At 35.8% G+C, this 24,211-nt stretch overlaps 2 protein-coding genes across 2 annotated transcripts; one reads left to right on the forward strand and one right to left on the reverse strand.

Moving 5' to 3' along the window:
- Nucleotides 1-4,081: 4,081 nt before the first annotated feature.
- LOC144445747 (homeobox-containing protein 1-like) lies at nucleotides 4,082-10,135 on the reverse strand. Its single transcript, XM_078135390.1, has 6 exons — nucleotides 10,111-10,135; nucleotides 7,931-8,463; nucleotides 6,732-6,929; nucleotides 6,374-6,630; nucleotides 5,299-5,394; nucleotides 4,082-4,534 (listed from the first exon to the last, which is right to left on the reverse strand). Exons 2-6 carry the CDS (start codon nucleotides 8,410-8,412, stop codon nucleotides 4,227-4,229), a joined length of 1,341 nt encoding a protein of 446 aa, XP_077991516.1. The 5' UTR covers nucleotides 8,413-8,463; nucleotides 10,111-10,135; the 3' UTR covers nucleotides 4,082-4,226.
- Nucleotides 10,136-10,689: 554 nt separating this feature from the next.
- LOC144445224 (uridine-cytidine kinase-like 1) lies at nucleotides 10,690-24,211 on the forward strand. The gene is made up of 18 exons (XM_078134766.1): nucleotides 10,690-10,735; nucleotides 12,487-12,623; nucleotides 13,280-13,333; nucleotides 13,694-13,800; nucleotides 14,531-14,656; nucleotides 15,265-15,309; nucleotides 16,169-16,240; nucleotides 17,304-17,493; nucleotides 18,313-18,374; nucleotides 18,927-18,943; nucleotides 19,376-19,474; nucleotides 20,700-20,793; nucleotides 21,056-21,118; nucleotides 21,477-21,599; nucleotides 22,620-22,727; nucleotides 23,007-23,064; nucleotides 23,287-23,385; nucleotides 24,153-24,211. Exons 2-18 carry the CDS (start codon nucleotides 12,509-12,511, stop codon nucleotides 24,209-24,211), a joined length of 1,491 nt encoding a protein of 496 aa, XP_077990892.1. The 5' UTR covers nucleotides 10,690-10,735; nucleotides 12,487-12,508.

The following is a 24,211-nucleotide window of genomic DNA, read 5'->3' on the forward strand; positions in this document are numbered from 1 at the left end:
TTCACTATCTAAAATCGTTAGCAGCCCCTATATTCAAACGTTCAGCTTTAAACTGAAAAAAAGTAACGTTTTATTTCTGTTTCAAGTTACCCTAATGTATGGACTCCTTTTTAGACATAAGATAAAAAGTGAACTACAACGAAAGAGGTATAGTCTTTCATTGAATAATTTTTTTGAGTTGCACAATTCTGCTAAAAGTGAAAGCAAGGGTATTCAAACATGGAGTTCAACCAAAACTGTGTCAGATATCTTTCATAATTTCGTCTTATGTATTTTGGACAAATTTGAAGTGATAATGTGGATGAGAAATTGGTATCTTTACTTTGTAAATATTTAAATTTTCCTATAGCTGTCTGAGAGATAACTAGTACATGCACATTGGCTGCATTACGCACGGTCATTGTACACGTTATTGTCAATGCTAGCACTTTCCAAGTGACATGTAAGAATCTCTGAGAAGTGTTCTACGAATTTATACACGAGTGTGGGCTCTGTGATTTATATAGCTTCGTGGAAAGCTGCAGGGCGGTATAGCTATAAAAAACAATGCCATGAATGATTACGTCACTATTGGCGATATATACAATGATTTAACCCCCCCCCCCCCATTCTCATTATTGACCGTGTGCCATTGTTCATGTTAGAACCAATGTCAACTTTATCGACTCGTCAAACTGTGTTTATTAGAGTTGTGTAAAGCATAGCCCATCCACCAACTGGTGACGGTCCATGTGTAAAATAATCAACGTGTTATCATAGACTCTCCACACCAACTGGTGAGGGTTCATGTGTAAAGTAATCGACATGTTATAAAGTTAAGTTGCGTCATATACCCTCCACCAACTTTTGGTTCCGGTTACTAGACCCCACCTAGTCAGTCCTAAACTTTTTAACGTGCTCGAGAAAATATAATCGCAAAATTGTGAAATCTCCCAAGAAATAATAGATGCGGAAACTGACATCAACTTAAAAAGACAATATAAAACTGTTCTTCCACTCTGTAATGGCTGTACATGTGATGAAAAGAAACGAATACTGTAACACAGAGACCATATGGAGCACATACGTTATATATATATATATATATATATATATATATATATATATATATATATATATATATATATATATATATATATATATATATATATATATATATATATATATATATATAGTTTTGCAAAACTATTACGCTCTGCCACTGCGGTATAGAGCACCGTCTTAGCAGATTGATACTTACCGAGTTATATATATATATATATATATATATATATATATATATATATATATATATATATATATATATATATATATATATATATATATATATATATATATATATATATATATAATCTACCTACCCTACCTATTGAACGTACATTTTTTCAGTTGGGCCCTATTGTTTTTGGAATGTGCTTCAGAAAAAAATCTAAACTTTTACTGTTACTTAGTTCAAGAAAACTCACCCCTCCTCAGTTCAAATAAACAAAAAAAAATCAGGGATCATGCAGGGGTTAATACCAGACAGATTATTTGAAAGCGTTTGTCACTTGTTTTTTTAACAATTACACCGTAATTACTCAAATATGTTCTATTGTCAGGGGAAGGGCGTGGCACTAAACTAGAGAGTGTAGATTTGTGATACAGATGCAATTGAAGCGAAGGGGTAGATAATTGGAAATGTTAAGTTTTTGTTGGCATGGTTATTCTGATCCCAAACATTGGTTTGATATTACAAAACATATTAGCTGTGCTGTGTATAATTCATAGGCAAAATAGAAACAGTGGTAAAAGATAATTGAAAAACGAAAAGAGAATGCGACGCTCTGTGGTCTCTTAGTTAGTCAATAGTGTTTTGCCCAAGGGATAAGAATCTTCTTGTGTGTCGTGTAGTTTTTGATGTTCTTATCCGCAAAAATGCTGTTTGTACAGTCTTTCATACAACTAAAACATCGTTACTTTTTTTCTTCGTTCACCATTGTTTTTAAGACTGACGCTGCGTGTATTTTCACCCTATCACAAAAAAATAATGGGTTCCTTTTGTACGCGAAAGTGATTACGTAATATAGTCGTACACGTAGATGAACAACGACCTGGTTTATCACCTCGTCAGTCAGTCTGTCTGTCGTTGACATAACACACAGACGACATCGACACTTAAAGTGAGAAAAATTTTACCGAAATATTTCCATGATCTATTTTTTACTTGACACTTTAAAAAATATTTCCGTTCTCTATTAGGGACGTGATGTGATTACTATACACGAGTTCCCCAAGCCCGGTGAGGGCTAATAAACAATTAGCACAGTTCGTCTTGTATTTCAGGTGCGCCCCTTTATAAAAAGGTGAGCTATTAAATGGACAAATGCCACGTAGGTTGTATGTCTCTGAAGCTTGCTTTCCCTGGCACGTAAAAAGCATCCTTGCAAGTTATACACACCACACGGTGTGGAACTGCAAATAAAAAACTATTTTCAAGTTTCAGGTCAAAATCGAAGAGACCACCAAAATAGCTAGACATAATTTTAACATCGGGCAAAAATATTGAACTTCGATTACGGTAAAGTGTACATTAAAACTGCACCAAAGGAAATAAAACTTTAAAAATCTCATTTCGACACCCACGCGGATGGTACATGCACGCAAGTGAATACCTACTTACGTAATGTCAACCAGCCATGTTTTGTTACTATTCTTTAGCTCTGTTGTTCCCCTTCGTTCAAGTTTTTGTGGCAAGGTTTTCGCATATCGCTCATCGATTAGTCAGTACTCCTACCTTTCCCCTGAGACATTTGTCAAATTCGTTATTGGTTTTCTTAGTTATGAATAAAATAAAAGTGTATTACCTCGTATAATTGATGTGGTAAACGTGTACCCAGAGGTGAAGTGGTGTGCCTTCTTTCCTCAGCTGTACCTGGCCGAGAGACAATATTCGTCACGGTGTGCTATTCATTACGTATAGGCGTGGTTCTTTATTTACGCCACTCTCGGTTTCGCACAGCACACGTCATCTAGTGTATGGGGGCGCTGTGACTCAACCAGCTCGCTGTCGGACATGGACGTCACCATTGAGTGATGTGCTCAACTTACCACAAAATTGAAGATAAGAATATTAGGAACAGAGAAACATATGTGAACGATGTATGGAAAGGAAAGATCACCAAACTGCCACAAGCAAAACGAAGAGACATGATAGAATCCTACAGGTGTTCCAGATGGCTTCAGAATCACTTCAATACACTTTATTTCGAAAGTTTTTCATAGGGTCAAATTTTGATTTCTCAGTCCAGAAAAGACGGTATGACATCAAAATTTTGGCAATGAAATATAGGGTTATTTAGCTGACGTTACTCTAAAGGCAGTACACTATAAATATTGTGCCAATAGCGTTGTAGCACAACTGGGGTAGTATAAACAATAACAAATGTTACTTTTCAGAGAGTTCGATTGGTAGGACATCTTTCTGTCTTGGTAAGATAAACAGTTGTGATATTTCCACACTGTTGTTTTGTTATTGCTATGGATGTGTCCATGGTTGCTATGCACATTTGTGCTTATATCTGTGTTTGACTATACCTCATTACTGTTATAAAAATAGCGCCAATGATATTCCTGCTCAACTGTATTTGGATGTTGCTATGGGCATAGTCTTGTTGCTAAGCATATTTGCATATATATTTGAATTTATACATTTTGACCAAAAATTAAATATTTTGACCCAAATCACACATCAGTGATGTGATCATTTTGCTTTGAACAATTTCCCAACTGGATGCCATAAGTAATGTCCCCACCAAATACCAAGGCAGTCGGTCAGGTAGTTTTTCGCACACACACACACACACACACACAGATGGACAGACACTGTACCATGCCTATAGCACCACGGAACTTCATTAGTTCAGTTGTGCTAAAAATGTCATTACTCCACAAATACAACACAACAAGGTCTACTTTTATAAGTTTCCATTAAGAAGACATTTTCTTTATTGTAAGCTGATATTAATAATAATTTATGAAATAGAGAAAATGAAAAAAAATCTCCAAATTGATACAAGGAAATGACAGTTCTATAGCCAGCAAAAGGAAAGTCAAATTTTCAGCCAATGTTAGGATCATATACCCTCCTGGAGTATCTGTCCTAGGATAAATGTAAAGGGTAGACACACTTTCAAGCAAAGAAAAGGAAAATGTTAAGCCAAAACAAGAGAGGAACAATTATACAATTATACAGTACTGTTTGACATTTTTTGAGTAGAGATTGACATTTCACTACAGTCTTTTAATTGGCCAGTAGAATCATTACTGAGCTCATCTCCATGTTGATTGACAAGTGCCAGAATTGAGTGATTGACAGCTGCCATTTCAACAGCCAATTGCATTGGATCTTGGCCAGGACTTGGATTGCTTCTTGTTTCAGCTACTATGGTACAGTCACTGGGACTCACACACTCTGCTTTCACTAGCCCACCCGCACTGCCAGGACTGGTCAATCTTGTGTTACCATTGACATTAGATGCTGCTTCTAATTCAGCTGTGAACCAAGAACAAGAGTATGGATTATTTACATGACTCATGACATAAGATATGTTATGTCGCCCCGCTGTCCCAGGGATTGACTAATGTGCGAGGGCGCCCAATCATGGCGTACCTTACAGACGAGTGAATAATGTATGTGAATAAAATTAGCAGGGTGAGTTACAGAATTATAACATCATTTTTCTATGCATGTATTTGACATCAAATATTCCAAAATCGTTCATGTCTGACCATAGTCCTCGGTATAACATTTACAGTGAAATGGGCCATCTAAGGTCAAACATGTCCATCATTTGACCCTTTATGACCTTGACAATAACGGGTCAAACTCATCCATACCTGGGGTTCTGGGTTCTCAATTCCTAGCAAGGGTTTGAACCATCCTATAAGTTATGTTTCCTCCTGCATTGACACTGAACCAACATGCTTTTCTCACTGAACTTATTCCAAAATAATACTCACTAACTACGAAAAGGGGTTTGAATTCCCACCCTGAAGACCCCTTTAAAACAACATCAAGCCCAAGTAAAGATTTTTATTGGCACTCTACGGTGTTTTTGTTAAGGGTAGTTAGTGGTTACCACAGTTCCCCTGTCATTTTACCAGGGTTCTCCACCAAAATTACGATACAGTGTATCGAAAACTATACTAGTTTTGCCACATTTCCCTTTCTGTTATCTGGGGTCCCAAACCTTACCAAAAACACCGTTCTAGTTTGTAAACAAAAAAAAATATACAAAACTGAATTTCTCAGTTTACCTATGTGTTTCCTTCTTCTCTGGTCTTTCCTTTTATTACAGAACCAATTGTAAACCTTGGATGGTGTGACTAGTTTATCTGGTGGCAGTTCATATCCTGTAAATGGATAAGAATTTCACAAGTCTTAACACATAGATTGATAGCTTAATGTTGTACAAAACACAGCTAACTTCACATCATATAAGTCAATATCAGTATATTGACCATGTTAACAGCAAAGTTTTAGCGTGTTTATCAAACTAAAGAAAATAAAACTGTGAAAAAATTGCATAGGTATGAAATTATTCTATGTGATGTCATACTACACATTTAGAAAGTCACAGGTTGACATGACAGCCTGCCATGCAGCATGCTTACTACTAGTACAACCCTGCCAAGATCGATCTGTTGTAACCCCATGAATCAGGCCTGTCACATGATTGACCAGTCATGCCCAATGCAGACAAGAGGTTAAGTCTGCACCAGCCAACATGGGTCATCTCTCCTACAGGCCTGACAGGACAGGGCAGCTGCTGCCCTCACAACTCATGCCTGGTATAGGCCTGGCAAGATGGGACAGCTGCAGCTTCCATAGGTTTTGTCTGGTGCAGGTCTGATAAGACAGGCCTGTTGCAGCTCCCAAAGGTCATATCTGGTGCAGGCCTGACAAGACAGGGCTGATTCAGCTCCCACAGGTCATATCTGGTATACGCTGATAAGACAGGGCTGCTGCAGCTCCCCATGTCTGGTGCAGACCTGAGTGACAAGACAGGCCTACTGCAGCTCCCAAAGGTCATATCCGGTGCAGGCCTGACAAGACGGGGCTGATTCAGCTCCCATAGGTCATGTCTGGTGCAGGCCTGACAAGACAGGGCTGCTGCAGCTCCCACATGTCATGTCTGGTGCAGGCCTGACAAACCCTGACTGTTGCAGCCCAGTTGTAAACCCTAAATATTTTAGTGAAGATAGCAAAACACACATGACAGATAGTGGCAGACTGATTTATATGAAGACATACTAAATCTTGGATAACTACATTTGTAAATTACAAGCATCAAGAGAATGAACATAATGACTGATTATGACTGTACACTACCTGGTATTTGAATGACTGAGTTGCAAGCATCTGCTATCACTTCTCTCTCATAGTCATCAGGGTACTGGTTTTGTTGGAAGTACTTTTCCAATATAGGAATACATGCATCCTTCCACACAAATCTCTCTCGTTTCTTTGCAGCTGGGTTGCCCTTATCATTTTTTTCACTCATAGATGTATTGTCAAAACTTTCCTCCAGTGATGATATTTGAGGGGTTGATCCATGGAACCAGGTCATACCTACAAAAACAGTAACTCTATTAAAATACACTCATCTGTAAAATATATATATGAAATAAACCAAAATGATTTGCAATTGAACCATGATTTTGAGAAAGAAATGTTACCTGGATTTGACCGAACAGGCAACTTTTTCTCTTGTATATACCAGTGATAGAGTAACCTCTGTGTATGTGACTTCATCTCTACACCCTGTACTAAGAACAAAGAGATGTAACTCTGGCTAATTCCAGTCTTTTGGGAGACATAACTTTGAGATAATTTTCTTTCTGCCATGAATTCCTTGATTTCTTCTTTTACTGCCAGTGTACCTTTCCTGTTGAAAAGAAAAGAAAAATATTACAACGAACAGGTTTTCACAAACATTTATATTCTCTTCAAAATGTAAATGCAAGTAAACATAAAACATTTTTTGTTGTGAAAGAATGAAAGTATGTCATTACCAATTATTGTAAATCTCTGTTCTAGGTATTACAGTGGAAAACATGCTATTGGCAAACTAAGACAGACATAAACATATTTTGTTGCATGGAATTGATTACACAAGTGAGTGATAGCATGCAGTGTCTTCAACTTGGTTATGTGGATATAATCACCTGTAATCAAGATAGTGTCTACTTTGAACGGGGTTGAATTTGCTGCCATGTGATGTGACAAAATTTGCTAAATGTAGAAGAAATGCTGTCCTACTGTGACCTGTCAGTTCAGTTCAGTTTATTTAGCAGGACTAGTAACTGACTCTATGTTCCTTCATGTATTTTACTACACATTTACCAAACTGACTTCTTTTACGAGAGTATCTATAAAGTTTTCAGAAAGTAGAGATTAATGTAGTTTTGTAAACTTAATCTACACAAAATTCTCTAATAATAAAATTAATCCAAGAAAGGCTTAAAGGGGTACAAGCTGAGTTTATACGCTTTGGGTAAAAGTATGTAAATTAATTTTGCTGCATTCAAAAGGTACTCATAGTATTCTATGTACTGAAATGTACATAATTGCCACTTGCAACTGACTGAACGCAAACCTGGTATCAAAATATCACTTATACATGAGCAAATGATGCAACTGTTTACACATATGAAAAAATGTAGCAAAAATTCCTACTATGCAATCAACTGTTCTAACAATGCCAGATGACAGTTGTAATGTTATAGAAGGTACAAAATGTATGTAATGACATTAACAGTGTACTAGGAGAGTTAAACTGAGATGTTATGTAAGTACATTTGTATTTTCACTCGAGTAAAAAAACATATAAACTCAGTTTGTGCCCCCTTTAATTCATTGACAAATTTTTGAACATTTTCAACACACCTTATCAACTCGGTTACTTCTTCATCTTTTGGTGTAGGTATTTGATTTTGGTTGCTGACATTACCACTATTTGTATTTTGCCATGAACTGCCATTTCCAATATCCTCACCTCTACTAGGTACTGTGTCTTGGAAAGAACTGCTATAAGTACATGAATTAGGTGTCACTTGTGAACTAGCATAGCTAACCTGTCCATGGGGGTTATTATGTGCGGCAGTGCTAACAACAGTTGCTGTATTAGTATTAGTAATGTTGCCATGGTTTTCAGAGGTGTTGCTATAGTTACTATTGTTTCTATTTTCATACTGTCTGTTGATACGGTTGTTATGACTACTTGGTCTCATAAATGATTGCCTAGTTTCAAATTCAGTGTCCAACATTTCCATGGTATCCATAGCACACAGGATTTCATCTTTACTAATTCCACTTTGACGCAGTCTTTTCAGTAGATATATCTGTTCAATTGTATATCGTGGCTCCATATCTGTGTCTTCACCAGAGACGAGTCAAGTTGATGAAACCAAAAGACAATTCTGAAGAGAGAGAGAGATAGAAAGTATAATGTTACACCTCATCATTCTTACAATTGCTGTCATTGGTCAGAATTGAATCACATGACCTTCTTTACATTTAGACTATTGCTTGCACTGTAGTATTGTCCATGTACACATTGACTACTGACAAAACTATTTCCAAAGGAATGAATTTCAACCACTGCATATCAGAACAAAGTTCTCAGGTGCTGTGTGTACGTGATGTCAATGCAGCTGCTACAGGTACATGTAGAGACTTGAGCAGAATTCATGCAGAAGTTGAAGTACAAATGAGTAGCAGTAATTGACTTACAAATTACTGTAAACTTAGTGGTCTGAGCTGCAAATAATGTCATGTTTACACTCAACATATTGAAATTTGGAAATAAATCATGATGAAATGGAACCTTTCCATCAATGATGCTTGATGCACTTTTTGGGTGACATTGTACACTGGATGAGAGTCATAATGAATGGTCAGTATTATAAAAGTATAACATAATTTATGCACTCTGGCAATATCCCAACTTTTGGCCCTCATGCTAGACTGTAAGATAAGTCAAGTTACTCCGCTTTCACGGCCAGGTTGACTAATGTGTGAGCACAGCACACCTTACATATTACTTCCGGGTAGCATTCTTTAACCAATATTTGATGGTGTCCTTGCCTCAAGCTTGGATATGACCAATTCTTTTGTAAAGCGTGGTTTGGGCTGGCATTACCTGGCAATGACATTGCCCTTGCTGTCATTCATAGACTCTGGGTTGATAGTTTAAGAAAATCTAAACTCACCTCAAGTGCAACCAATGACATTGCTTACGAGATGTCAATGAAATTTGGAATTTATTGTCCAAACATTTTTTTCGTTTATCAATAACATTAACATAAATTATTGTTTCTTTGCTATAATTTATGTATATATTCAAAACCTTGGTTAAAGGACCATTGTAAAAAAAACCTTAATGGACCAGTCCAAATGTTAAAACTGGCCACAGCCCTGGCCATACACGGCCTCACTAAAAATGCCCCATAGAACAGTACTGAATATGTGAAAAAAAAATATTTCACCAAAACGTTTTATGCATTTGACTGCATGTTGTGGTGGTATTGCCGAGTACATACGACATATTTGCATAACCATTTAAATTGCAACTAAAAAGTATCAAGTTTGAAGATTGAAAATGAAAATAGAGTAGAACAAAGAAGAAAATGCTCTCCATACTGTGAACGCATGTTACGTTATCTTTACGTTTGAGCCAATGTATTGAAAGTACAATGACTGATCGAACGCAGACAGGGCAATTTATTAGTGTATTTCTTATACACTGTACACTGCGATAATCAATAACACTGCCTTGGTTATATTTGGTATTGGCCAAGTTAAATAAATCTGAAAAAATTATACGCAAATTTCGACACGGTTCGCGATAATGTGATGACTTCAGCACTCTGATAGAAATGCTACTACTATTAGTATTGCCGAGGGCTACAATAGAAAATCTGTACGTAACCTGTCTATATTTGCTATTACCAGGTAATACTGCCATCCCTCACGAGAATAGCTTCAACAAACACTAATCGATAATAGGATGCTCGGATGTATAGTTTGAAATTATCGATAGTTTCGACACAATTAAAAATACAAACCTGTTACGTTGGGTTATCAAAGCTAACCTTAACCAAAATGGCGACTGTTGTTGGTTAATAATTGGTTATGGTAAACACTGATTAATATTCATGATATTGTTGGTTTTCCCTGGTGAGTGCTAGCAACTTTTACCACTGCCTTTATGGGTGTATTTGATGTCTGAACGACAAGTAACTTGTCAGGAAATTGCATTTTACAATGGAATAAACATGCAGTAATTTTTTTACGATGGCGAAAGGGGATATTTTCTGTTTGCAAAGAGATGCAGACATTGTAAACACGAGATAACTAGAGCACACTGAAACAAACTACATGTACTAAGTTATAACTACTTATTTTGAGTACATGTATTCGCGTACAACTCAGTATTATTAAATTTTGAGTACCTCCAAACAGATAAAATAAAATGAGAAAGGGGTAGACAAACAGAAAGTAGATTCGGAAAATAGAGAAATGTCTGTTAATATTCGAATATGACAAGTTCTAGCTGATTGAAGCCGGGTAAGGCTTTATCGAAAGTACGGATCGCAAATGACGTGCTATTTTTGTGTTCTGCTAGCTAGCTGCCATGGCCAACATTAGTGACTTACCAAGCTCTGTTAGTTCAGATATTTCGGATAACAGGTAAGATAGAAAGATGAAATATTGAATAATCCACATTTTGGGAATTATCGGTCAAAATCTTCATATGTGAAATTTTTCGCCGCACGAACAGACGATATAGCAAGGAGCATTTTAGGTTTGGCATTATTCGTACTATAGCTGTAGTGCATGTGAACGTCCACGTTTTTGGCAATGCAGAAAACATATCATTAAGTTATGTGTTTGAAGGCCTTTCCGTGCCTACACGTACACTGAAGTACCCAGTCCACAATAAGTTTACACGACGTACCACAGCAATGTCAGTCAATCCAGACACACGTGGACTGAAAACTTTGTTGTTGGAATGTATAACACGTGTTCACTTATGTCCATATTTGATTTCATATGATCTAGCCAGCTACCTCCATCTCATTGTATCTGCAATTTACAAATACAGATATCACGTTTTCATTCTCTTTACGACCCTTCCCTCTTCTTCACAATCGTAATGTCTGTCATGCATTACCACCTAAGTTATACCTCAGTAACTAAATATTGCCAGTTTTAAGTTTACCAACTCTCCGCAAAATATTTGTATTGATATAGTCACCAAGGCTAGAGGTACATCCCTAGGAAAATGTACCAAAACAGCATGTTTTTTTCATTTAACTCTAGTTACCAGTTATCTTAAACCTTTGGAATGGCAACAATTTTGCCAAGGTTTCCCACTGCAATATGTAAAAGTATAAATTAAAGCAATGCATTTGAATGGAATCCTGTTGACAATACAAGCAATGTCTCCCCTTTTATTGGGGGGGGGGGGGGGGGGGGGGGGGCTACTCCCCTATACATAATGCATGTGTTGCTCTTTGGTCTATGGGGTCTTTTTTTTTAACCTGAAGTCTAACACAGGATCCACTATTCCTTAGTATGAAACTTCTACAAATCTCAAATTATTGCATTGATTCTTTGTAACAACAATGAAAACATTGAAATGCAAATCTAAAGAACCCAAAATAAACGTATTTACAATGTAAATTTTCATTGTTTTTATGAGCAGCAAACAATTATATAACTATTCAACAGAATTTGAATACAATGGGGATGTTTATACTAGTTCACAACAATAAACGTGTCACCTACCCATGGAAAATTTGAACAACTTTGTAGAAAAATTGAATTTAATGAATATAAATCGATGTTTTTGTTCTTGATAACTAGATAAAATCTGTGAAAGTTCCCTAGGTATTTGTGGATGACTCACAATAGAAAAGGGGTTTGGAAAACAGCAGTAATAGAAATGACAATACAAGCAAGTACAGGTAGTAGTATACACTGGGAACTCTGTTCTTTATATGCACTCGTGTTCCAACTTGTAACTGAAACTTACATCACACAAGAATGTACGCGCACTCCAACTTGTAACTGAAACTTACATCACACAAGAAATTATGATTTGATCGTCTGCCGTATCGTCGGGCTGCGTGCTGATTGGTTGATTATGTATGACATATGACTATATAATGAATTCATCAGAAACGGCAATAATGTTAACAACAACAACGTATAACACAAAATATGAATCAATGAATGTAATTCATGACAGTATTTAACCAAGGCTCCCACCTAAACATCTGGTACAAGCCATCTATGTACGTTTTATCAGACTTCCACCCCACCCGGTACCCCCTACTCCTGAGTCACTGGGGTTTCAAAATCATGGTAAAAAATATATTGATATAAAAAATTGCATCAGTTTTGAAGTACTTCTTTTAAATGATTGATGTTTGTAGTGGTAACAGTGAGGACAATGAAATGGCTAAACCACCACCATCACCACTGGGGAAAGGAAGGAGGAAAAGAACAGCATCAACCAGTGACAAATCTGAAAGGGTGTATAGAACTGTGAGACGAACCATTTACACAGCAGGTATGTATCAGGGGATATGATCTGAAAGAGTATACAATTGCCAAAGTGTGTGTGTCTGTGGGTGGGGGTCTTCTTTCATGGCGAGCCACCTTTGACAAACTGAAGATTTTGCAGCAGAAAAGTGAAAATGAAAAAAATGAAACAAACAAACAAATGACTAAATAGATACATAGATAATAAATAGGTATTTATGGCTGGTTGAAATGTGATGCCATGTGAGACTTGAAGGCTTCAAGGGATTCTACTGTAACTGGACTGGTGATAAATTATTCTATTCTGTGATGGTTCTAGGGCAAAATGAGTATCAATTAATCTTGAACTGTGGAATGTGGTAGCTTTTACTGTGAAGTTGTATGGTATATCTTGATGGACATTTAAGATTCTGGGTCTTATTTATGGCAACTCTTCCTGATGAGATATTGTCATCTTATCAAGTAACATGATTATTAATTAATTCTAATATCCAGTTAAAGAGTATTTTAGAAATACAAACCATTTACCAGTAATCATGTTTTCATGTTATTCCCAAAGATGATTTGTTGTGATATTTATACGTAGTCAATAAAAAATAGTACAAAAAAGCTATATTGAAGTTTAAGTTTTATATTCCAATACATTTCAGTCATTTAAATTATGATGTATTGTTGTCATTTCAGGACGACCACCTTGGTATAATGAACATGGAGAATTGAAGGAAGCATTTGTCATTGGTAAGGATCATATACATACATGTAACAGTTTCCGCAATTCTTATTTTGATCTGAATGCTCAGTAAGTCAGCCAGTATGGTTAAAACTACATATTTCAAAGCTGGAGAAGAGTAAAATTTTAACAGTGATAAGTTGAAAAATATGAATAATTTTATCATCTCTCTTATACATATATGTCTTTGAACTTGAAAATGCTGTGTGAATGGCTAATGATTACCACTCATGTACATAGGAATAGAGGGAGAAGAAACTGTGATGTATCACAAGAAATGGTTGGGTGCCAGTGGTTTGTCAAATTGAGTTAGAAGACACACTAATTTTCATGACACAAATATAACATTGGTGAGGTATCTCTTGTAGGTTTATGTGGTGGCAGTGCTTCAGGTAAAACAACTGTAGCAAGGAAGATAATAGAAGCGTTGAATGTCCAATGGGTGACAATACTGTCAATGGACTCATTCTATAAGGTATGGAACTTGAAGAATCAAAATCCCTAAAGAGTTTTGTGTATAAAATGGTGTAATGTATATAGACTTGATAAAATTGGTTATATTTTCTGTTTGTCTGTTTAAGTACAAATTTCTAAATTCAGCATTTCACTAGAAGATTGTTAAAAGGAAATTATCAAACACAACAATTTGGGTTTTTAATTCTCGGTACCAGAAATAGAATATTATTGCCTAGGTGCATCATAAAAATTATGAACATTTGATTTCTTGGTTGGCACCATAACTTCCGCTCATATGCATTACTATAGGTGTGCTTGAGAATAAGTCAATGTTCTTCTATTTTGACCCTCTAGTATGTGGTAAAATGCTATTGCAGGTACTGAGAATAAGTCAACCTTCTTGTTCTATTTTGACCCTCAAGTATGAGGTAAAATACCAAGAATTGATTACTTTTGATTAACAGAATAATTGGATGGAACCCACTATGCTATGATAATCATGAGAAAATTTACTTGAACTGCAGAACAACTTGAGAATTTCTATGTTGAAAACAGGATAAAAAGACTTCATTATTGAAAAGAAGTGTAATTGACAAAGATGTTCTTGAATTTAAACTATTCTAAAGTTGCGTGGATGAATTGGGTTTGATTTCTAAACATATGGAGTGTATTTACACTATTTGGTAAAGAAAACTTTGATACAAACAAACAAAGTACATAAGTTTGACTGGTGAATGTTTGAATTTTAGGTTTTAAATGAGAAGGAACAGGCCCTTGCAGCAGAGAATGAATACAATTTTGACCATCCTGATGCTTTTGACTTTGATTGTATGGTGACAACATTGAAAAAACTTAAAGAACTCAAACATGTAGAGGTGAGTGATATGTTCACAATAGATCTGATAGTGTGTGTGTGTGTGTGTGTGTCTGTCCATCTGTGTCTGTGTCTGTCTCTGTCTGTCTGTCTGTCTGTTTGTTTGTCTGTCTGTCTGTCTGTCTGTCTGTCTGTCTGTCTGTCTGTCTGTCTCTGTGTGTGTGTGCCTGTGTCAGTGCATTTATGTATATTATATGCATTCCATGTTTGTATGCCTTTGTGTCTCAGTTTCTGTATTTCAACCTGTCTGTTTTATCTGTCTGTCTCTGTCTGTCTGTCTGTCTGTCTGTCTGTCTGTCTGTCTGTCTGTCTGTCTGTCTGTTTGCCAATGTGTCTGTCAGTATGTCTGCCCCTGTCTGCTTGTCAGGGTACCTGTAAGTCAGTCTGTTTGTGTCACTCCTTATCTCAGTTTGTCTGTGTCCATCTAATATCTATCATGTGTAGTTGATAAGATGAGAGTTTAACTTACAAAGATGTAATTTCCATTTCTGATAAAATGTAGGCCAGATACATAGCATGATTTTATTAACCCTCTACCAGGTATTAGACATACAAGACATTTAGCTGTAATTACTTTACTTGATTGTTTCATTTGTATGATTTATGTAGGTTCCAGTGTATGACTTCACAACACACAAGAGAAGGAAAGAAACTGTGAGTATATGATTTAAATAAGTATTGCCATACAAATTATAGTCTGGATGCCAAGTGAGTGGAGGTGTAAATCGTATCGATACAATATAGGGACTAGACTATAGAAATATTAATACTTTAATGCTGTATGTATTGATGTTTGGAAATTCCACTATTTTCCCTCCAGGTGCCACTCCTTTGCTGTGCAGAATTTATGTAGTCCCCTTATAGAAATACTGTTAAAACTAAACTAGCTGCAAACTGGACATTTTTTCCATCAAATAATGAAAGATATATTTACTAAAAATTGGTCAATTACTTATAAAAAGACATTGTATCAGTTAATTAGTGGTCAATATTACCTGTAGGTAGTATTGTGGCAAGTTTTAATCTTGAGCAAAAGCAGGATTTTGAATCTGTCACCATGTTAAAACTGTACTAGTTAATCCTGGAGTATCACTTTTTGATCAGACAACCATATTCACTGAAAATTGTTAAATACCAATAATTAGACATTGTACATGTTAATCAGTGGTTGATATTGTCCATAAGTTGTATATAAACCGGTCAAAATCATGATCACATTGAGGGTGCTGATGTTTGGGTGCAAACCCAAAAAATTAATTTGATTTATTATATATATACATGTAGCTACAAAAATATGTTCACCCACAGGTGGTACCGTACTGTTCATAGTGTACCGTATGATAGTATGAATAAGTTATTGTACCAAACAAAACATTGTCAAAAAAAGGTACTGGTTTATTGAAATTTTAAAATCACAATATAATCATTTTGCATAATTTACTAATTGTTCCTTTTGTGTTCTTGTCATTGTTCTCTTCATTTATACAGATGTCTCTTTTGTTTCAATTTGTAGAAAACAATGTATGGAGCCAATGTTATTATATTTGAAGGTATTTTATGTTTTGCCAGAAAACAACTCATAGATGTAAGTACAAATTTGTTTGATGTAGTAAACACTGAGAGATGTATTGTTCTCGGTTTCGAAAAAATAGTAGATAGTGAAATAAAGTCATATAGCATTAGTATTTTGAAATGATTGTGATATTGTGATTAGCACGCTAGGGCTTTTTAGTAGTGAAGCAGTTTGGTGGATTTCAATGTTTGGAGCTGGAAGCCGTTCGACTCCCATAAATTCACATAAGTAAAGTTGCCTTGACAAATGTGATTTCTGACTGTGTCTGATAACTTGAATTCTTGGTACCTGAAATAGAATTGTCCACTAAGGCACATCATAAAAATACTGAATATTCAATTTCCTTCTTGTCCCCTAACTTCTGCGCCATGTGCTTCACATGCACTACTATAGGCATGTGTAACAATTAGTCAACCTTCTTGTTCTATTTTGACCCTCTAGTATGAGGTAAAATGCTATTACAGGTACTGAGAATAAGTCAACCTTCTTGTTCTATTTTGACCCTCTAACATGAGGTAAAATGCTATTACAGGTACTGAGAATAAGTCAACCTTCTTGTTCTATTTTGACCCTCTAGTATGAGGTAAAATGCTATTACAGGTACTGAGAATAAGTCAACCTTCTTGTTCTATTTTGACCCTCTAGTATGAGGTAAAATGCTATTACAGGTACTGAGAATAAGTCAACCTTCTTGTTCTATTTTGACCCTCTAACATGAGGTAAAATGCTATTACAGGTACTGAGAATAAGTCAACCTTCTTGTTCTATTTTGACCCTCTAACATGAGGTAAAATGCTATTACAGGTACTGAGAATAAGCAACCTTCTTGTTCTATTTTTACCCTCTGACATGAGGTAAAATGCTATTGCATGTACCAATAATTGACCAATGATTTCAGGTACATGGTTAGTTCCTTTTCTTGAAATTACAGAGTAAATCTGTGATTTGATAAATGAGATGAGAAAATTGACAGACCACAAGCGTTGTTGTTTTACCAATGAATCTGAGTTAATTTATCTAATAATGATTCAGATACTACTTTCTCTAATGCAGTTTTTTCCCTTTCTTTCATCAGCTGATGGATTTGAAGGTGTTTGTAGATACAGACTCTGATATACGTTTGGCAAGGCGACTAAAACGTGACATATCAGAGAGAGGTCGAGATATTGTTGGTGTTCTGAAACAGTATAACAAATTTGTGAAACCAGCATTTGAACAATTCATAGAACCAAGTATACAGCATGCAGATATTGTAGTACCTAGAGGTAAGTTGTTACAATGTATACAGATATTGTAGTACCTAGAGATAAGTTGTTACAATGTATACAGATATTGTAATATCTAGAGATAAGTTGTTACAATGTATACAGATATTGTAATACCTAGAGGTAAGTTGTTACAATGTATACAGATATTGTAGTACCTAGAGATAAGTTGTTACAATGTATACAGATATTGTAATACTTAGAGATAAGTTGTTACAATGTATACAGATATTGTAATACCTGGAGATAAGTTGTTACAATGTATACAGATATTGTAATACCTAGAGGTAAGTTGTTACAATGTATACAGATACATGTATTGTAGTACCTAGAGATAAGTTGTTACAATGTATACAGATATTGTAATACTTAGAGATAAGTTGTTACAATGTATACAGATATTGTAATACCTAGAGGTAAGTTGTTACAATGTATACAGATATTGTAATACTTAGAGATAAGTTGTTACAATGTATACAGATATTGTAATACCTAGAGGTAAGTTGTTACAATGTATACATATATTGTAATATCTTGAGGTAAGTTGTTACAATGTATACATATATTGTAATACCTAGAGGTAAGTTGTTACAATGTATACATATATTGGAGTACCAAGAGGTAAGTTGTTACAATGTATACATATATTGTAATGATAGATAATAGAAGAGCTGAACGTTAGTTGGCATAGATGCGTAGTATGCCCTTGTCTACACAGATGATTTTTAAAAATCTTGTATGTTTGTTTTTGACGTTATCAATCAATTGATAGATCTCTAAGTCGTCATTGTAATACAAACATCTATTTTGTCATTTTAGGAGGTGAAAATGAAGTAGCTATGAGTCTCATAGTACAACATGTACATAGAGAATTAGAAAAGGTGAGTTGTGCAGATGCAACATGTTTTATATACTACGGTGTCCTTTATTACAATTTGCCTTTCTTGTAACATCCCCAAAGACAAATATTTTGTTATTGACCCACAGTGTGTCACTTACCTGATACCACCTACTTGGCTATTTTGTCATATTACCTGTGTACTACAACAAATGCTCTTAGACAAGGAACCTTATTAGTACACTTAATACATAATAAAATGGAATTTTGTGTCAGACGCCAGAGAGTCTACTCTAAACCCCCATTATACCTGAACTACATTTAACCCGACTCAGAGTCAACATTAACTGTTCATGTTTGTTTTATGTTAGGTAAGACTAGAGTCAAGTCAGAGTTGACTCAAATGGCTGAGTGAGAATCCCCTGTTATATCTCTGGCATGTTGATAGTTTCCTTATGTGACATTTTTATATGGATAAGAATAATGAAATGAAAGAAAACAAAGTGAGAGAACAAAAGACATCTGAGCGTCATGTCAATTCATGTCAATGACAATATTTATTTTATTTCTTCACATTTGCTGCTGATGTTATCAGAGAGGATTTAACTTTCGGTGAGTATAAATATTATCACATTTTACTTGTAAGGTTTGTGTTGTTCACATATGGCAATTTAGAGAGCAAATCCGGCTTAGTCGAAATTACATTTGTAAAGTACTTTTGGATTTGCTTGTCACCAAACAAATGAATATGTTGACTAGGTTACAACCAATGACACCCAAGTAAAGCATTTTCTATATGTACCACAATCACTTATAGCATCCATATCAAGTACAACCCATTACACCTTTGTTTCCATTTATTGTGTATTGTATCTGTAGTTTTTGCAGGTTGTCTTTTATTTCTATGTATTTGTTTTGGGTCCACGTTTATATGTGTTCGTCACCTGTGTGAATCACCTGACTTTTGTCAAAGTTAAATGATAAAAAAATGGCTTGTCTAAATACAATGATAATAAAGATGTTACACCTTGTATTGTCTTTCAGGGCTCATCTAACAGATGCACATCTTGGTCAGCCTTTACCTGACAGTTACCATGTAGTTGAAACTACTCCACAAGTCCAAGGGCTACATACATTCATCAGGTATAATTGTGTGTGTGTGTGTGTGTGTGTGTGTGTGTGTGTGTGTGTGTGTGTGTGTGTGTGTGTGTGTGTGTGTGTGTGTGTGTGTGTGGGGTGGGGGGGGGTGGGGTGGGGGAGTTTGTGGTGGTTAGGTAGATGGGTGTCTGTCTGCCTGCATTTGTTACAATCATCGTCAATTGAATGGTTAACTTCACATAAACACATTTGTCTGTCCCTGTTTGTATGCCTGTGTCTGTCTGTCTGTCTGTCTGTCTGTCCCTGTTTGTATGCCTGTGTCTGTCTGTCTGTCTGTCTGTCTGCCTGTCTGTCTGTCTGTCTCAGGGATCTCCTCACGCTGGACGGCACCGGACGCTAGCGTCCGGGACTCAGTCTTGGCGACCACTACTCAAAGTTGCCGTCCACCACCTTCAATAGGTTACCATTCGACACCCCACACACACTCACTTTAATAATTGTACTTTCATTTTCTGCCCACATGGGCGTATCGATTTAAAAGATAATGAAGTATTAAAATGTCTTTGAGAAACGAACAATGCAGACGTGAACTGACAACAGCTGACGCTATACGTTGTACATTGATATCTCGTATACAGTGAGTACGTGTGAATTACATGGCAAACACGATGCTACAGACTTTCGACTACCATTCTTCAGCGTCATAAAAAAAGTATAACAGCCTCGTATACCTTTTATAAAGTGTTGACGTTGTGTCCGATCATTAGTTTTGTGTTCAATTTTACTCTGAAAACACTTTTAGTTAGTAGTTTGACATCGTACATCGCACGACGATGACAACATGTAATTTCCAAAATGGCGGGTGGTGACGTCACAAACTATCGCGATGTCTCATGTATCACGAGATTTCGTCTAAACGCAATGCGTATGTGTGGGTATACGCAACTTTTTAGAGCAATCGTCTTTGGATATTTAGTATGAAACAACTTTAGCTTTTCTGAGAAAACTAATCAAAAAATGTGATTTAAAAAAATCGATGTACAAAGATTGAGATTAGAGTTATAAATCTGTAGAGAAATAAAAGTTGGTTTTAACTTTTTTGTTAGCAACTTTGATCACACACCATGTACTTTGAGTGTACCATTAATTTATTCATGAATATTAATTAGTGTCCGGGACTACTCTCAAGCTGGGGAGAACCCTGCTGTCTGTCTCTCTCTCTCTATCAGTCAGTACAATTCATAACATGAACATGTTTTCTTTATTACAGAAACAAAGATACCCCTAGAGATGAGTTTATATTCTACTCCAAGAGATTGATGAGGATTCTTATTGAGTATGCATTGTCACTCTTGCCATTCAAGGTGAGTTGCAAGAGTTTGGTAGATTTTAAGTGTTAGATAGAATTGTTGTGTAGAATCTGAGAGATCGGTAGGTCCTTTGTGAATGGTATATTCTTTGTGATATTGTTAGGTTCTCTGTGATTGGTAGGTTCTTTATGATTGGTACATTCTCTGTGATTGGTAGGATATTACTGTATCAGCTTTTATGGTAACACAAATAACACAATATGATTAGTGTTTGTTTTCCAATATATTATAAGACACTATCTTTTTGTTGTTACAGACGGTTTCTGTGCACACACCACAAGGTACAACATATGACGGCAAAAGATTCAGTGGACAAAGGGTAAGTAACCGATACATGTAGACACCCAGAGTACACGTAATATCTCCACCAAAAACCACTGCAAACGATTCAGTAGTTTTTGATTGTAAGTTGTTTACACACACACACACACACACACACACACACACACACACACACACACACACACACACACACACACGCGCGCACACACACACACACACACACACACACACACACACACACACACACACACACACTCTCTCTCTCTATTCATACCAAGTGAATTGTCATGAAAGCAATGAATGATTTGTGTTCACATTTATGATTTAAACAGGCTTTAAACACTCTCCATACAATCTAAAACCCAATATAAATGTTTGAATGTCTATTATTACAGATATGTGGGGTGTCTATATTGAGAGCTGGTGAAACCATGGAACCAGCACTCTGTGAAGTTTGTAAAGATATTCGACTTGGCAAGATATTGATTCAGACCAATTTAGAAACTGGAGAACCAGAGGTGAGTACAATCTTACACATGCAAGTATTGTATTACAATGTATAGAAATCACCCTCAACACCTGTCTCCACTCTGACTTTTTTTTCTGCACAGCTTACTTTCTTCTACTTGTATATACTCTAGTTATTGCAAAATCTCACATTTGTTCAAATTGATGGTATATTTCTCTAATTTTGTTTCCAATGAACTAATTTACTGGTGGTATTATAATCTGTGTACTTTCACTTGTACACATATGTGTAGAGTTATTGTAACATCCCATATACAGAAATAACAGAAAAAAAAAACCCTGTACTAACAGTGCATACTGTACTATGTATTGAAAGTATTTATAACCAAAAATTGCCCATGGGAATATTGCCATGGTCTATTATTTAGGTTGTTATGGCAATTATACATTCCTTTGTCAATAATGTAAGAGGTATGCAAAGTTTATAAATAAATAAATAAATAAATATCTGGCATTCTTTGTTTTCTGATGTCATTGTCTAAACCTAGTGACTTACAATCAAATTTGTTTCCGTAAATAATTAAAATGCATTAAAGGGGGAACATCACTTCAGGAAATAGAGACATTGCCAATGGATTTTGGCGAGTCATTTCATGATGTGACATCATCTACAATTACTTGTGATTTCAGAGAAGTTGAGCTTGTGCCTTTGTAGGGCATCTTTGCTATATGCTGTTGCATCATGGGAGTCAGTAGAAATAATATATTCAAGTTGCACATTGAGTATTCATGAGTCCCGAGTGCCTATACCCTAAAAGTGTAAAACAGCGCAAAATCAACTTGATGTTTTTCTGAAATCGCAAGTAATTGTAGGTGATGTTAAATCATGAAATGACTCTCCAGAATCCAGTTTATGAAAATGACTTCATTTCCTGGAGTGATGTTCCCCTTTAAATCTCTATAGATAAGTTGGAATGACATGTACATTGTACTGTGTACTTGGTATGTAAAACGTGATCAGTTGTCATTTTAGACTCCCTAAGGCTGATGTCTTTTGTCTCTTTTGCCAGTTACATTATTTAAGACTCCCTAAGGACATGAGTGAAGATCATGTGATATTGATGGATGCTACCGTGGCAACAGGAGCTGCAGCTATAATGGCCATTCGAGTACTGTTGGTATGTGTCAGACTTGAGAACTCATATTTTTACATATTATGTGCTTAATAAATATTGTGTGTGTGTGTGTGTGTGTGTGTGTGCGTGTGTGTGTGCGTGCGTGCATGCGTGCATGCGTGCGTGTGTGTGAATTCCTGAATGATACCCCTAGTGGTCAGTATATGCGATCTTTTGTCTTTTTAGGACTGAACAACATTATATTTATTTGCACTATTCAAGATCAGTATTATTACCTGTCTCATTATTCTGTTTAACTGTAAACTAATGTGTACCTTGCAGGATCATGATGTAACTGAAGAAAACATTTTACTTTGTTCATTGTTGATGGCTGAGTCAGGTAGGTTACGTAGTCTCTGTTGTGGAGAATGATTTCACAATGTTGTTCACAATTATAAACATATTTGAGTCATACCTTAGTTCAACCCTATCAATTGATATGTTAACAAGCAAGCATCTATTGAAAATGTTCCTGTATCACAAATATTGGGGCAGCAATATACATTGTTTAAAAGTTTCTTTGACTTTGTGAAATGATTTAAAGTATTTCTGTCTGTTTTAGGTGTCCATTCTGTTGCCTATGCCTTTCCTAAGGTTAAGATAGTGACCACAGCTTTAGACCACGATGTGAATGACCAGTTTCATATTGTGCCAGGAATTGGTAAGTTTATTGCTTGTACATTTTGATGTGGATATTGAAGGGAATACGCCATATTCCAGTGATAGGGAAGTTAAAATGGTTTGCCCACTAGGAGTGCTGTTCACAAGCCATTAGGTGGCAGGATGTGTGGGCCAGAATACAGTAAAGTATTGTAGCATAAAGACACATTACAACTCATTCTCTATTCTGATATGACAAAAATATTAGCCTTCACGTTGCCAAATCTGGTGTGCCCTCATGTGGCTTATCTGAGAAATGGCTGGAAGTTCAGTAACGGTAATATGGTGTATTAAAATGTAGTGGAACTATCATTATAGGTCTTTGAAAACCTATGAAAAATGTTATTTTGGGTTTTTCAAGGCACTTCTTTTCTAAAACGTGAAGTGAAATCAGCTTTTCTGATGTATGACTTTCTCTAGAGCTTGGCATTATGGCATTTTAGATTTCAATTGTCAATGCTGGGAAAGTATGTTATTCTATATAACGGATACAACTATTTTTGGTATGGTTGCTCTTTGATTGTTGTTGCAAATAATCAGTGCTTATCACACTCAATGATACATGATTCTTAAGGCATTATAAGCACTGTACTATTTGAAAATTGACAAAAACATTTTTTTGGTGTTCAAAATGATCTACCGGTATATTTTGTTTTTTTTGCTAGCGGCCACTTTCCATTTTACAAATGTCTTTGATTTTCACCCTAATAACAATCACTGTAAGACATCATCAATAAATAACATATCTATTACTTTCATTCTTTTCAGGTAATTTTGGAGACCGATATTTTGGTACTGAAGTTTCTGACAAAACATATACTATATAA

The sequence above is a fragment of the Glandiceps talaboti genome, chromosome 14 (genome assembly GCF_964340395.1).
Source record: "Glandiceps talaboti chromosome 14, keGlaTala1.1, whole genome shotgun sequence".
In the NCBI taxonomy this organism is placed as follows: domain Eukaryota; kingdom Metazoa; phylum Hemichordata; class Enteropneusta; family Spengelidae; genus Glandiceps; species Glandiceps talaboti.